General features: G+C 39.5%; 2 protein-coding genes across 8 annotated transcripts in view; one reads left to right on the plus strand and one right to left on the minus strand.

Annotated features, from left to right (window-relative positions):
* Positions 1-10,780, minus strand: part of Gart (phosphoribosylglycinamide formyltransferase, phosphoribosylglycinamide synthetase, phosphoribosylaminoimidazole synthetase) — a 31,709-nt gene extending 20,929 nt beyond the window's left edge. Inside the window, exons 1-7 of one of the 3 annotated variants that reach the window (XM_063224442.1) lie at positions 10,759-10,780; positions 5,680-5,863; positions 3,950-4,045; positions 3,195-3,369; positions 1,871-1,982; positions 1,348-1,416; positions 972-1,097 (exon numbers count right to left, since the gene is read on the minus strand). In XM_063224442.1, coding sequence (XP_063080512.1) covers positions 972-1,097; positions 1,348-1,416; positions 1,871-1,982; positions 3,195-3,369; positions 3,950-4,045; positions 5,680-5,824 — 723 coding nt within the window. In that variant the 5' untranslated portion in view covers positions 5,825-5,863; positions 10,759-10,780. Of the gene's footprint in view, positions 1-971; positions 1,098-1,347; positions 1,417-1,870; positions 1,983-3,194; positions 3,370-3,949; positions 4,046-5,679; positions 5,864-8,719; positions 9,241-9,482; positions 9,608-10,758 lie in introns of those variants that run through there. The other 2 variants (XM_063224440.1, XM_063224441.1) reach the window with 2 other exon arrangements.
* Son (SON DNA and RNA binding protein) overlaps positions 10,356-15,495 on the plus strand; it is a 32,072-nt gene continuing 26,932 nt past the window's right edge. For all 5 annotated transcript variants that reach the window (XM_063224429.1, XM_063224428.1, XM_063224431.1 and 2 more), the window contains exons 1-2: positions 10,356-10,510; positions 13,571-13,737. In XM_063224429.1, the coding sequence (XP_063080499.1) occupies positions 10,434-10,510; positions 13,571-13,737 (244 nt within the window). In that variant the 5' untranslated portion in view covers positions 10,356-10,433. The remainder of the gene's footprint in view (positions 10,511-13,570; positions 13,738-15,495) is intronic.

Genomic DNA, 15,495 nt, shown 5'->3' on the forward strand with positions numbered 1-15,495 from the left:
GATATTACTGAGTTTTGTTGGATCATTGAACAGAACTGTTTGCAGTCTCACTGTTGGAATGTCCACTTTATAAGCTTTAATTTTGTAACTTGAACAATTATTTCTGAGATGACAAAATGTAATCCATTAACTAGTGATTTCCTACTGTTTATTTTTTTCTGTAAATCTGTATAACTTGTACCCTTTCTCTGCCTTTTTTTTTTCTTTTTCTCCTTAAATAAAATTAAAAAAAAAAAAATTCCCACAATGACCCTGCTGGGAACATTAGTTTTGAAATATGTTGAAAGATCAGTAGTCTGTCTTGCTTCTTAAACTGACCCCCACCTGACCACCCATAAAATATGTATGTTCTGCCTGGAAAAATGAAAACTATCATTTTCTAATCTAATAAATTCTGTTTCGGGGGTTATTTTTGAGACAGGGACTTTCTATGCAGTTCAGGCTGGCCTTAACCTCAACAGACTGGTCTCAAACTTGCAGTGATCCTCCTGTTTCAGCCTTACAAGTGTTGGGATTACAGGAGTGTACCACCATGCCCAGTTTAATAAATTCTATGGATTAAAAATCTGGAGTAGAAGGGAATACAAAGACTTATCCAATCCTCTGTATTCTAGGCTGGCTTAAAATTAATTTGGCTATTTTAGTTGTTTAAGACAACTAAAAAGTTAATTCTAAGAAAAGGCTAATTTTAAAGAGAGAAAAGGTTAATTTTAAAGAGAGATACTTTTCATTTAACACATCCCGTAATCCCAGGCGGTTGGGAGGATAAGGCAGTAGGATTGCAAATTTGAGGCCAGCCTGGCAAATTAAGTGAGTCTATTTGAAATAGAGATAGAGCGAGAGATATATTGCTGATTATCAGGATTTGCAGAAACAAAAATCAAAACAAACCAAAACAAAGCATTATCGCAGGGCTTTTCGAGAAGTTTAAACAATTCCTCCTGCAGCTGAGCAGAGTTCCTGGAAAGTACCTGGGGTGCTGGACAGTAAGCTCCCATTCCTCCGGTGTTGGGTCCAAGGTCTCCTTCCAGTAATCGCTTATGGTCCTGTGCTGGGGGCATGGGAACCACAGTCCTCCCGTCGGTGAAACACATACACTAGGAAGAAGACAACACACTTAGTGCTGAAAAGTGTCCAAAGTTACTTCTGATGGTGAATTACATTTGCATCCAAATATTACATTTATTCATTTTTACTGATGGGTTTATGTTTGTACATGAAGCAACGGCAACAAATGAGGACTACTTTTTTGGGGGGGCAGCAGGGGTGAGATGGAGGCAGAAGGATGTACTGATTAGGTACCAGGTTTTTACAAAGTATAAAAACCAAAAAGACCAATATACGTACAGATACTTCTTCTCCTTCAAGAAGTTCTTCAACAACAATTGTTTCTCCAGCTGCTCCAAAAGCTTTCTCCTAATTGTGGGATATGAGGGGAAAAAAAAAAAAAAGAGGCTTAAACCATAAGCTTTAAATTTTTTTTTTGTTTGGTCTTTTTGAGACAGGGTTTTGCTATATAGTTCAGGCAGGCCTTGAGCTCACTTTGTAGCCCAGGATGGGTCTCGAATTCCCAATGATCCTCCTGCCTCAGCCTTCTGAGTGCTGGGATTACATGCACCAGCTTGACCGGTATAGGGAAACTCTATCTCCAAAAACAAGTAAAGAAAAGAAATCTTTCAGAAGACTCAATTATAGAGATGGCTGTGGTGGCTCACACCTGTAATCCAGCACTCGGGAGGCTGAAGCAGAAGGATCATTGTGAGTTTGAGATCAGCCTAGGCTACAAAGTGAGCTCAAAGCCAACCTGAACTGCATAGAGAGACCCTGTCTCAAAAAAAAAAAAAAAAAAGAAAATAAAAGACTCAATTACTTGCATGATCTCCTGCACAGCTTTGCAGGCCTCTTCTTTGCTCTTTGCAACAATCACCCCTTTCCCAGCTGCCAGGCCACTGGCCTTCACAACCAGAGCAGGGAAGTCAGCCCTGTAAAGACAGCAACCTTCAGTATCCAATGCACCCTTACAGCTTGGAATTTTTAAATGCTTTGCAAATTTGTAACAATATGCTATTGCAATAACTGAAAAGCAGAAAGAAAAAAAAATTACATCATTCCAAAACCATTCTGATATACATCCTGCCAGGATTTTTTTCTGATGCATTCTTTCATGATCATACAAGTACAATTTTGCTTTTTTTTTTTTTTTTTTACTTAAAATGAAATCACACAAGCAAGCACTTTGGAAGAATAAGTAGACATAGAGGAGACATGGAATGATCTTTAAGGTACAACATAATGAATCATACTCTCATTTACGCAAAAGCTGTGTTGTATAAAGCTAAGGTAAGCACAGACATGTCGATTATTTTTGGAAGTGCATACGAGAAAGTATGAGTGGGACTGGGATCGATCTGGAAGGAGACTTAGCCAAAGTAAGTAACAAAACTGTCAACTTACCCAAGGTGCCTGGCTATTATGAACTAATAATATTCAGTATTTAAGAAACCCTGTAGAATGAAGAATGAAGCTGACTCAACTGAAAGAAAAGCACTAAGTAGCAAGAAGTGTCAACAAAGAAAGAGTAAGGGCATGTGCCTAACAACATTGATGAATTGCTCAATGTTTTCCACACATAAATATGAGAACAAAGGGTATACAATTTTAAGGCTCAGAATGGAGTATTGGTAGTTGATTATCAAGTGATCGTCTGGTTGTGACTTGAGTTGTAGACTGAAGGCTCAGACTCCACTACGCAGGCTTCAAAGTCCCTCTCCTGTACACAGGCAGATCTCAGTATCCTTAGAGAGACACTGGCCCAGGATTTCTCAATGAACCCCACACAGGAAAGGATGCTGTCATGCTCCTTCCAGAACTCTTTGAGGGTCAAATCTGTACTTGAGACCATCTGGGAGCACAAGAGGCTGGCATTCAGGTCATAACTCAAAGACACCTTGGTTGTAAGTTAAAACTAAAATTCTGGTCAGAAGCCAAGCTGTCAGGCCAGTCTACTTGATGATCCACTGCATAGTATATTCTCCATCTAGGAATAAGTAACACACATTAAAACTGCATCTTTTTGTAAGGTCATGCTCAGAATGTTACCTTTCTGGGTGTTAAAAAGAGATATATTATATGAAAGTGACCACATTAAATAGCCTAACAAAATAGTTGCCCTTCCTAGGCAGCCTCTTCCCTACCTCATAATGAAGCCACAGGCCTCTTCTGCTTTGGTGAAAGCTCTCCACTGTGCAGTTGGGATTCCATGTCGGTCCATAAACTCCTTGGCAAACCTTTTGCTGGACTCCAACTGAGCTGCTTCTGCATTGGGGCCAAAGCATCGCACTCCTGCAGAGGTCAGGTCCCCAACAATGCCTATGGATGTGAACAGCTGCTTGAGTGACCCAAGGTCTTTTTAGACTCAGTACAAATTATCATTAGACTAAGTCTACATTTACACAGGGCAGATAACTGGTGGCACAGGCTGTTTTTCATGGTAACTACTTGACATAAATAAAATGCTACTAAGCAATGACTCAAACCCAGCAAAACACCAGGGCATGGTTAGCTACACCTGCAGTCTCAGCTACTCAGGAGGCTGAGGTAGGATTGCTTGAGTCTAGGACTTTGAGATAAGTGTGGGCAACACAGTAAGACCCTGTGTGTGGGGGAAGTGGACAGCCAAAAATTATGTTATATTTGAATAAACAGGTAATTAAATGAACACTAGAACAGATATACAAAATGTTTCTCATGGCAACAAATTTGATCTGTACATCACTGCATTACTGACATTTGGTGAAAAAAAATATAGAACCTATGAATTTTGAGAGGGTGAAGTGTCTTTTTCTGATATATTACAATTCTTAGCAGTAAAATGAATTGGACTAGATGATCATGGAGTTCTTGTTGGCACTGCACATAGATTTTAACAATAATCAGAAATGAACTTTACCAGCAGCTAGGGGTGCCTCTGGTCCAACAACTACAAACTCAATTTTTTCATCTTTGCAGAACTGAGCAAGAGCTGTATGGTCACTGATTGAGATGGCTGTAAACAGAAAACACAAACCCACATTCACAAAAACATTCTCTTTCAGTTCATTAAACTAAGTACCATAGTCAGTAAGCTAATATACTTTATTCTTCCTATTATAAGTTTTTAAAAAAATTAGTATGATAATCGTACAAGGAGAAATTCAATGTAGAGTTTAATTAGACTAAGCAACCAAACTCAGCAGTTTGCTGTAACTGTTAATACCAGCAAACTTCCCCAGAAGGTAGAAATCATGGTTGTCCATGTTACCACTGCTGATTGCAGGAACACCCCCCCTCCACCAAATCTATGGAATATATTTGGAAATTATCAGTCCTTCAAGAGTTTTTGAGATCCCCACTATGTAATAAGGTAGTGCAATAAGCCCTGGCATTTAGATATTAACACAACTAGGATCCTTAGACTTAGGACGCCAACAATCCATTGTGAGGAGGTTGGATAATAAACAAAAATAACAATGAGTATAAAGGAATCAAGCACATCCCGACAGTGAGTGAGTTGGCAGAGTTTTCTGGTTTGAGTCAGGGAGTCTCTCAGACAGAGATGTTTAAGGATACAACTCTTTTCTCCAAGTCCAAACAAGGTTAGATCTTCAGTCTGTAGAAACTGCCCAAGTATAGTGAGGAGGGAGTACCTAGCCAGGCACCTGGAGTTAGCAGTTGAGCAAGCCCAACTAAATCAGTACAGTAGGTCAAGAATCGGAGTACATGCCCAACTCAGCTGGTGCAAACTGCAGCAGTCTGACACAACCCTGGGAGACCGTGAAGGGTTTGCCTATGTGACTTTAACTGCATGTAGAGAAAACGTGCTCACGTCTGGAGCCAAGATCCCAACAAAGGAGTTATTTTATTGTCTTATCTACATGCAACTGTCTCCTCCCAGTTTATGCTTGTGAGGTCTAAGTTTTTCTGCCTATAAATATTATGTGCCACATATAGTACTATGCACAGTGTGCAAAACCACAGACTCGTTTCTGCTGTAATATGGCTTACACCCTAGGGCTTGTATTTTAGTAGGTGGGAAAAGGAATGCAGGAGATATACAAAGTGCAAGGCACTTAGCTACATGTGTGAAACTGGTGGAACAGTGTGGACTTAGTGCAATGAAGAGAAAAGCATTGGGCTGGAATGGCATGCAAAAGGCTGATAACACGAAGGGCTTTCAAAGGCAAGGTGAGGAGTATTTTTTTTTTTTTTTTAAGGTGAGGAGTATTACAAAGAGTTTAACATAGTGCATGATCATTCATTATTTTTTATGCTTATCAAAGAAATAGGGTCGAGTTCTACCAGGATTTAGAATTGCTGGGTCTTAAATTTGATAAGACTGCTTAATTTTTCAATTACAAAAACATGCACCAAAATGCCTGCACTATATACAGTATTAGATACTTGTTTTCTTTCCAATAATGTGTTTTATTAAGCTTCAAAATAATTTAAGATAAAGAAATGGCATTCTGAACAGGCCACATTTAACTTACATTAACAAAATGACATTTTCACATTATCACAAATTTTAAAGCAAAGTATTCAAATCTGAACAAAGGCAAATGTTACTGACAGTTTATCACATTCACAAACAGTCATCATCATTCCTTCTTTTAAAATGTGATTACCAAAAAAAGTAAATACCAGTATTTGAAATCTTTCCCGAGCAGGCAGTGCCTGCATTTCCTGGGGCCACCAACACCTGTTGGACGTGGTGAGACTGTCCGAGTTTCCAGGCCAGGGTATGTTCCCTGCCTCCAGAGCCAATTACAAGGATTCGGGCTGCCATCGTTGCCTGCAAAGCAGGGATTCAAAAGGAAGATGACACCTGCAGAAAGAAAACTGCAATTATTTCAGGATGTATATAGTTCAGAAATCACAATTTCCAAGTATGAGTTAAGAAATCACCTGACATTTCCATGCAGCAATTCATTTTTACAAAACTGGGATCTGTAATTACAGAATTATAACTATAGTCATAAACATAGGGTATTTTAAAACCAGGGCAGAATAACTTAGAGTGGTTGGTTAAGCGGTGAATGGTAATTTAGTTCTAGCCATGGCTGAGTATTTTATTGAGGTTTCATGTGTTGAGACTTAATCTCAATTGCTGAGATATTAAAAGTCTTGGTGCACAGCTGGAATCCCAGCACTTGGGAGGCAGAGATAGGAGAATTTTGAGTTCTGGAATTCAAGGTTATTCTGGATTATGAAGTTTATCTCAACAAAAGCAAACAGAAAGATTGCACTGGGGTGGGGCTCTAAGAGGTAGTCAGGCATCACAGTGGATACCCCATGATTGTATTTTGGTGGATTTCTAAGAAGAGGAAGAAGGACCAGACATAGACATATAGATGAGTATTGGGCACATCTCCTGCCACCTTATGTGAATTTTGCAACAAGAATCCCATCCCTAGATGGAGCCTCTTGACCTTATCTCTTGAGAACTGTAAACTAAATCTCTTTCTTCTTTTCTTTCTTTTTTTTGGGTCTTTTTGAGACAGGGTCTCACTATGCAGTTCAGGTTGGCCTTGAACTTACCTTGTAGCCCAGGCTGGTCTTGATTTTGCAATGATCCTCCTGCCTTAGCCCCCTGAGTGCTGGGATTACAGGTGTATGTCACCACACCCAGCAAAACTCAAATTAAAATAAAATCTTGCTTGGTATGGTGAGCCACTCCTGCAATTCCAGCACTTTGGAGGCTGAGGCAGGAAGATCGCCCAAATTCAAGCCCAACATGGGCTACATAGTGAGTCAAGGTCAGCCTGAATTACTCTGTCTCAAAAGACAAAAAAACAAAAAAATTATCCTGCCAATCTTTATTTAGGGATCATATATTACTGTGTTGTCTTCACTGCCTTTAAACTCCTAGATCAAGTGATCTGCCTGCCTCAGCCTTTAGAGTATCGGAATGTGCCATCAGTGTTAACCCAGCATTAACATTTTAAATTTAGATCCAGATTTAAAACTATCCATTTTGGGTTGGGGATTTAGCTCAGTAGCATAAGCACCTGCCTCCAAGTGTGAGGTCGTGAGTTCAATCCTCCATACAAAAAAAAAAACTATTCATTTTTACACCATGAGATCCTATAGATGTGAAAGTTATTATAAACTGAAATATCAAAGATTGAGGTTAGAAAACTGTAAAGGGCCAGATAGTATTCTGATTTGAGGGCTATATGCTCTGTCCAAAGTACTATCAACTGTGTCTATGGTGGCACGGAAGGAGTCATAAAGAATATACTAGGGGATAAATGTGCCAGTGTCCACAAAAACTTAACATAAAACAGGCAGCCGACTAGAGATCATTTGCTTATCAGGGTTCTAAGCTAGAGGAAACTACCAGAAGTCTGTAACAAAATAAGCATAATTATATTTCAATAAAACTTTACTTGTGGACATGGCAACTTGAATTTTAGATAATTTTCACATGTGATAACATTTTCCCTTGTCGGATGTGTTGGAACATGCCTGTGATTCCAGCACATGGGAGGCTGAGGCAGGAGGATCACTGCAAATTCCAGGTCACCCTGGGCTACATAATGAGTTCAAAGCCAACCTGAACTACATAGCAAGACCTTGTCTCAAAAAGACAAATTTTCCCTCACCCATTCTTGTTTGATGGGCTGTACAAAAGAACAGAAGGCAGAAGATAATGGCATAAAGTTATATGTTAAAAACCTGGTAGAGAAAATAAAAATCATATTAGAAATCATCTAGTTTTAGTTTTGACAGTTGCACGACCATTGTTAGGTAAGGTTAATCGAAAATGACATTTACAAAACTATAGCTTTTGTATCGGTCTTGTTCTGTACTGTTTTGTTCAATTGTATTATACCTGATGATATAGGCAACTCTTTTCAAGATATCAAGAGTCATATTTTTGATCACCTGGGTATTCTATTTTTTGCATCATATACTATGTCCATCCTTCTAACTGACTCTGTTTTGTTTTGTCACATTTGGTTTTATTCTCTTTCAAAAAAAGTAATAAGAACTATGGGAGTAATAAAACCCAAAAAGTGTAATTGTTATTGTAAAAAAGAGAGGAAAAGAAAGTGGCCTAAAGGATATAACTGCATGTATATTTAAGTGTGTAAGATAGAAAACCATATTACTGAGTTTTTGTTGGATCACTGACAGAACTGTCTGCAATCTCATTGTATGAATGTCCACTTTGTATGCTTTAATTTTGTAATTTGGACTACTGTTTCTAAGATGACAATAGTGATTTCTTACTGTATATTTTTTTCTTGAAATTCTGTACAACTTGTACCCTTTTACTGCTTTTTTTCTTTTTGAATAAAAAAAAAACCTATAGCTTTTGTAAATTTGGTACAATTTATAACTTTTTAAAATTAATACTTTAGAGACAGAAATGGTGAAAATCAGCATAGAAATACAAACAATGGAAACCAGTTATCAAATTACTACATTAATAGGGAAAAAAAAAGACTGAAGGTGAGCACTTGGCTAGTAAGAAAAAGGTTAAATTTCATTGTGAAAACAATGAATAAAGTCACAATGATTTACTAATTTGCAAAGGCTATTAGCTTACGCACAAGGCAAGCTGGTAACAGGCAAAAGAAAACCGAAATTGGTAACTTCATTGTGTTATGCTAGCATTAAAGAAAAATTTAAACTAGTAACATTAAAAAAACCTAACATAGTTTTGAGGCCTTACCTTGTCCCAAAATGTCACTCTAAATGCCTTTTGTGAACTCTCAACCTGCTCTTTCTAAGAAGTCTATGAGGAAGATTGAAATATTGTCACTTTGCGAATACGAAGTGGAAATCCAGTTAAACTTTATGACTTGCTAAACAATGGATTCCAACTGAAGCTATTTTGCTATTGGCACTCTTAACAACTGAGATGCTGGTGATTAAATATTTGAGGAAAGAAAAAAGACACCCCGCTAAATTGGACTCAGAAGCAGCAGTTACCCAAAACAAGACATTTTAACACGCCATGTGTACCGAGCGACCTGAAACAAGTATCTTTAAACCCACAGAAAATATTTCGTTTGCAGTTTAACAAAAGCAGCAGGGTAGGGAAGTTTTCCCCACTAGTCAGTCGCTGTAATAGCAGGACAAAGAATAGACCACGGGAGGCGCGAGGTGGCCTGGCTCCAGGAACAGCACAGATCAAGCCCCTTTAGCAGCCGGAAGACCGTGGGAGACCTAACCAGCCTTCCTCGGCTTTGGTGACTCGCGTGGATCCTTCACAGCAGCGCCAAGCAAAGCCATCTCAAAGGACTGGGTGGCTAAAGCAGAGACAGGGACCGCTCACATGACAACCGCTCAACGGAGGGAAGAGAGCACATGGCCGATCCCCACCGACGGAAAGTCCACTTGGCCAAGCCGTTTTTACACCCGCTGAAATCCTCACGTTAATCCCCAGCAAAGCGCAAACGCGGGCTACCACGACGCAAAGGGAGCTTACGCACCAAGCCCGGGCGGCCAGCCGCTGGCTCTCCCCGCTCACCGGAAGTGGGCCCAGGGGATCCGGCGCGCACCCGCCGTCGCCGCCGTCCCCGCCCCTCGGCGGCCTCCCCTCCCCATTGGCCCGTCGGCCCCGGTGCCGCGTCCAGGTGATCTGAGCTGTATCCCCCGCCCTTGGGCGCGGCTTGAGCCGGCTCCCCACTAACGCCGCTGGGTGCCTGGCCCGTTTATAATGTGGCACTGTCGTGCCGGTGCCACCTAATGTCCCTACCCCTCTCCCCGGAGCCTCCAGCACTTCCCTGAGTGGCAGCGCCCAAGTTACGCTCGGCCAGTTGCGCGAAGCTACGAGTCCAGGGCTGGCCGAACTTTGAACACACATCTCTTAGGACCTACGACCTACTGCTGAAAAAAATGAGGCCGATGATAGGAGATGATGGGATAAAAATGTACTCTTACTAACGTTACTGTGGGGACTGAGTAGTTCTTCAATAGACGCCATAACCCTAACAAAATTTGGTACCACTAGCAAACGCTTGGAGACCTTGTGTCAAACACCACGTGGCCCTATTTTGTTCCTGTTCCTCATGGCCTGTATATCTCAGTCGCTTGGTCATCAACATCAAACCTCTAACGGCCCTTAAACACTGTTGGAAACCAAAGTCAAAAGTCGTCTCAACAGCTACTTCTGTAATGGCGCCTGCGTCAGACACTAACATGGCGGATCGGGTCGTGCGCGGCGCAAACGTCAGCACCTCTACCCAAGGCGCTCGGAAACAGCAGAGGAGAGAGGGACCGTGCTCACTGATTGGCCCATAGCGGGAGCGTGCCGTTCCTGACGCTCCTATGCGAGCCAATCAGGAGGACGAGAAAAGGAATTGGCCGCTGCGCCTTCTCCCTACGCATGCTGGGAGCCTGGAGGACTAGCGAGGAGGAGTTGAGAGAACGGAGCGGACGCCATGGCGGCCGACATCGAGCAGGTTTTTAGGTCTTTCGTGGTCAGTAAATTCCGGGAAATACAACAGGAGCTTTCCAGGTAAACGCCTCCCGGACCCTTCTGCTCCCGAAGAGCCGTTCGCACCCCATCTGCCCTTCTTCGGCGCCTTTCTTCGGAGACGCCGTCGTTTCTCGGCTCGGGCCCCGCTACGGCCCCGCCTGGGCCTGGGATCCATTTTCCGGGCCCTTCCCCCCAATCCTCCATCCGCTTCTTCCCTTTTCACGAGAAACTGGCGCTTCCTTTGGTAATCTCAGGCTCTTACTGTTGAACCGAGTTAAGATGCTCACCCTTCTTTTTCTTTTGGACAACCCCCTACCCTTTGGTACTGGTAGACCTGGGTGTCCATCGAGGCCGGGCCCAGTTCCTCCCTCTCGGCTCCTCCTCCGCCGCCGCCTCTCCCCTCCCCCTCCCCTCCTCCGCGGCTGTCGCCGGCCGGTGTCTGCGACCGGAAAGGGTCTCTAACGACCGACCGTTTCTTGGCTAATCTTAAATCCGCTTTATTATCAGTGACTGGAGAACGTTCGGGGGTCGGAATTAATTAATGATATTATTTGGGCCTTGTGTCCTATGATTTCCACCAAGCAACATTCTGATAGCTTTTAATTAAAATACCTAAAATTGTTATCTACTTAATGAAATATGTGAGAGGAGAATGCAACTTTGAAATACTACTGCTTATTTAATTTATCAAGTGGAAAATGGACTTTGTGAGTAGTAGAACTTGGTATTTTTGCTATAGACTTCAGGTAGGTTAAACCTTTGGCTCCATGAACCCTGATGGCGAAGTGATTTTTAAAGAAGTACTGTATTTGTTTACGCTGAGAGGAAGTTATATAGTTATACCTTATTAAACTGGTTGTTTTCTAATATTATTTTCTTTAATAAAATACTAATTTCTTTGAAGTTTAGAGGTAGGAAAAAAGTGTTGCAAAGTAGATACTTGTTATGGTTTCAAATGGTTTAGCTATTTTAAAAGTTGAGTTAAGCTCACTGTGCATTTGAGAAGCAGCTGTAAATGCAATTGTAAATTAGGTACCCAAATTAACATAAGATTATTGGGGCAGTGATCTATTGTTGCTAGAATTGTTATTTTTGCAGGGTATGATGTCTTTAAAGTGGGAAATAGTCTACTTACTATGTGGCTTTTTAATGTTTAGAGATATTTTTAGTGATATTTTAGGATGAGACCTGAGCTAAAGGACTATAATTTTCCTTAAACCTTTTAAATATTTGCATGCATTAGTTTCTTGCATAATTGATTTTAGTTTTTAGAGATGTCAGTCAGAAAATGAGTGCTTTTTTATTGTAGAGAATTTAGAAACTGAAAGAAAAAAACCTCAGACTATCAGTTATTGGTTTTATGTTCTTCAAGTTTTTTCTTCTGCATACAATGAGCAGTTTTTGGATACTTAATCGTTTTCTTTTGTAGTGGTTGTTTTTTACTGTACAGCATTGTGAACAAAATTTGTACACCACATTTCCATAGCTGCATACCATTCCTTTGTGGGAATATATTGTTGGTTTTATGTATAGGTGATTTGAAATTCTCATTGCTTTTCGTTAATTGTAATTACTGTACTGGAAGTTAGTTATCTGATTTTTAAATTTCTGTAAATCATGTATGTGTAAGTACTGAGGAAAATTGTACTCCATAAAGAAAGTCTAAAGAGATACTAGACAAGCAGTTTTCTTATTAGAGAAATTTAGAGCTTCTCTTCAGCTTGCATTAATGCATTATCATTCAGTGTAAAAACTATAAATTTGCTGTTTCAGTGAGCTACTTTTTCCTTTTCTCATTTGGTTTTACATTCAGCTATGTTAATGAGAGTGTCTTTTAGGTAAGTTAGTGGCCTATTGTATATAGCTGTGTTTAAGAGTATGGGGTCTGATTTTTAATGTACCAACTTTTAGTAGCTGTATGACCTTTAGCTAAGTTTCTTATCTTCTCTGTGCATTTCCCTCATTTCTAAAAAATAATAGTGAACTTAATAGTTTTATTAGGATTAAGTGAGTTAAAAGTACAACAGTGACACCAGTACTCGGTAAATGACGATTACTGTACTGTTGAATGATTCATTTTATTAGAAAATCAAATGTTCTTAACATTTAACTACTGAATTTATTTTTTTTATATTCCTGACTTCTTAGGTAGTTATTATTTTCAGTTAGTTAAAGTTAAAATTTGTGTGTGTTTTTGAAATTATTTGATTGTTTTGGAATTTTTGCAAGTTTGCATGAAAATAAAAATTACTACGTGAATGACATGTCTTATCTATGCTAAAATTTTTCTGACTTTTTGCAATTGAAAATATTTAAAGTAATAGCATGATTGGTCATTCATTTTATGTGAATTTTTTTGAACATCAGATTTTGTTTTTTTGAGATGAGTCTTACTGTGTAGTTCAGGCTGGCCTTGAATTCCCTGTGTATAGGATGCTAGCTTCTAACTTGACAGAGATCTTCCTGCCTCTGTTTCCATGGTGCTGGAATTACAGGCACGTGCCACCACACCCAGCCTAGCCCATCAGACATTTTTTTTAAATGCCTATATTTTTGATAGAGGTCTAAATTATATAAATATGTATTTTTCTTTTACGCTTTATGGCATTTCAGTAGTAATGTAAAACTGAACAGAAGCTACACGTTACCTTTTTTACTTAGTGTGTTCTATGGCAGAGTTCTGTGTTCCTTGAAACTGTTGTGATTGTAATCTATGCACAGGTGTGGCTTTATTGTGGCCATAGATTCTTACCATACTGTTAGGTCATTATTTTTCTTGGGATTTGTGATTGGGCTCTTATTAGTGTTTTTCCTTGAGACAGATTTGTAGGGAACCAAAAGTCTCAAGTTAGGTTTCTGGAATTGTTTGAAAAAGATTGTACTTGGAAATGTGGTTTTAAAGACACTTTTTAAAAAACTTTCACAGTTAGAATATTTGTCTAAAAAATATTTGCTAGTGGCAAATACCTGAAATAGAGAAAAGACAAAATTTATGTACAATATAATCCAATGAAAAGTTACATGGATTAGATTATCAGTAGTAACTTGAGGGCTTATATGGTATGATGAAATAATTTTTGAAAAATTTTTCTTGTCAAGTGGAAGGAGTGAAGGCCAGCTGAATGGTGAAACAAACACACCTATTGAAGGAAACCAGGCAGGTGATGCCGCTTCCTCTGCTAGGAGCCTACCAAATGAAGAAATAGTGCAGAAGATAGAAGAAGTACTTTCTGGGGTCTTAGATACAGAACTACGATACAAGCCAGGTAAGTTGAAAATATTTACCATTCTCATATAATTTTTTTGTTTGTTTGTTTGGTACGAGGGATTGAACTTATAACCTTACACTTGCCAGGCAGGTGCTTACCCGTGAGCTAAATCCCCAGTCCTGGTATCCTCAAAAATTGTAAGAGTTTGAAATTTGAAGGTTAATTTTATTATTTTATACTTAATATTGTGATGTACTGAAACTTTGTATAAAATCCTCCTTTGGAAACAGTTGTACTGAAGTATGTGTCAGTATTGATAGACTAGTTTGCTTATAGTATATAATTTTTTTTTTTTTTTTGAGACAGGGTCTCACTTTGCAATTCAGGCCTACTTTGAACTTATTTATGTAGTCCAGGATGGCCTTGAACTCATGGCAATCCTGCCTCAGCCTCCTGAGTGCTGGAATTACAGGCATGTGCCAGCACACCTAGCCCAGGATACAATTTTTTTTGGTTTTTGTACTCAGGATACAATTTTTGACTTTGATTCAGGTTTGTAATGTGTCAGTGCTAGGGCTTTTGAATGTGGGTCGGCGTCTTTTTTTTTTTGAGACAGGGTCTTGCTTTGTCATGTGGGTTTTCGTTGAGCAGTTGTTAAAGTTGTTAAAGTCATTCTGGAAAGGTTCAGTAGCCTGGGCCAAATATGTAGAGATTTCTAAAACATGTTATGTATGGTTTATTTTTAAAGCCCAGGCTGGCCACGTTTGGTGGTGCATGCCTATAATCCCAGCACTTTGACGGGCTGAGGCAGGAGGATCACTTTGAGTCAGAGGCCAGCCTGGGCTACAAAGTGAGCCCAAGGCCAATCTGAACTGCATGGGGAAAGAATAGCAAAAACAAAAAATACAGGATTAGAGATTGTCTTGTTTTTTTCCCATTTAAAAGCACAATGAAGAGGAGTTCTTGCTTGAATATTGAGTGTTATTGGAAATGATTAAATATTTGATATTTAAGAGTGAAGAATTTATGGTTAAGTATACACATAAGTCATTGTCTTTAGTTTAGAAATAATTGTGTGGAGTGGTTTATTCTGTTTTCCTCTTCCCCACCCTCATTTAGCCTTGCTTAGATTTGTGGCTCTAGTAAACTGTTTATACAGGTATAACTTTAACATTTGATGTTAGTGAATAACATTTCATATACAGTGGTTAGATTCTTTAGGTATGTCTTGTCATATGTTGGTTTCTTTTTTTGAAGCTGAGTCTTGTTTCTGTAGTACAGACTGGATTGGAACTTGTTTTGGAACCTAAGCTGGCTCTCAGATTTAAAGCTCTTCCTGCCTTAATCTCCTGAGTCATGGGATTACATGTATATACATGTATATGCTACCACATCCCTCCTGCTGTTTTTCCTTTGGTTTTTTGTTAAAACTATTTCCCAGGCTGGTTTTGAACTCGTGAACTCAAGTGATCCTGCTGCCTCAGCTTGCTTTTTTGGGGAGGGTGGAGGGAGGAGTTAGGGGTAGAACCCGGGGCCTTATGTATGTTAGGCAAGTACTCTTAATTACTGAGCTGTATACCCACCCTTCTTTTTCTTTGATCTTATAGTTAGAATGTGATTTGCTTTTTCTGGATTTAAAATTTATTTGGTTTACTATTAGCATTAGGGTAAATTCCATCTCATTGTAATGAGATATAAATTCTCTAGGATAAGCAATTGAAACATCATTTATTTAGCTGGGGCTTAAACCCTACAGTCTTACATATGCTAGGCAAGTATTCTACTGTTGAGCTATATTTCTTGCCCTGAAATGTT

The sequence above is a fragment of the Cavia porcellus genome, unplaced genomic scaffold, assembly GCF_034190915.1.
Source record: "Cavia porcellus strain 051 isolate PalLab524CR breed Dunkin Hartley unplaced genomic scaffold, mCavPor4.1 scaffold_15, whole genome shotgun sequence".
Lineage (NCBI taxonomy): Eukaryota > Metazoa > Chordata > Mammalia > Rodentia > Caviidae > Cavia > Cavia porcellus.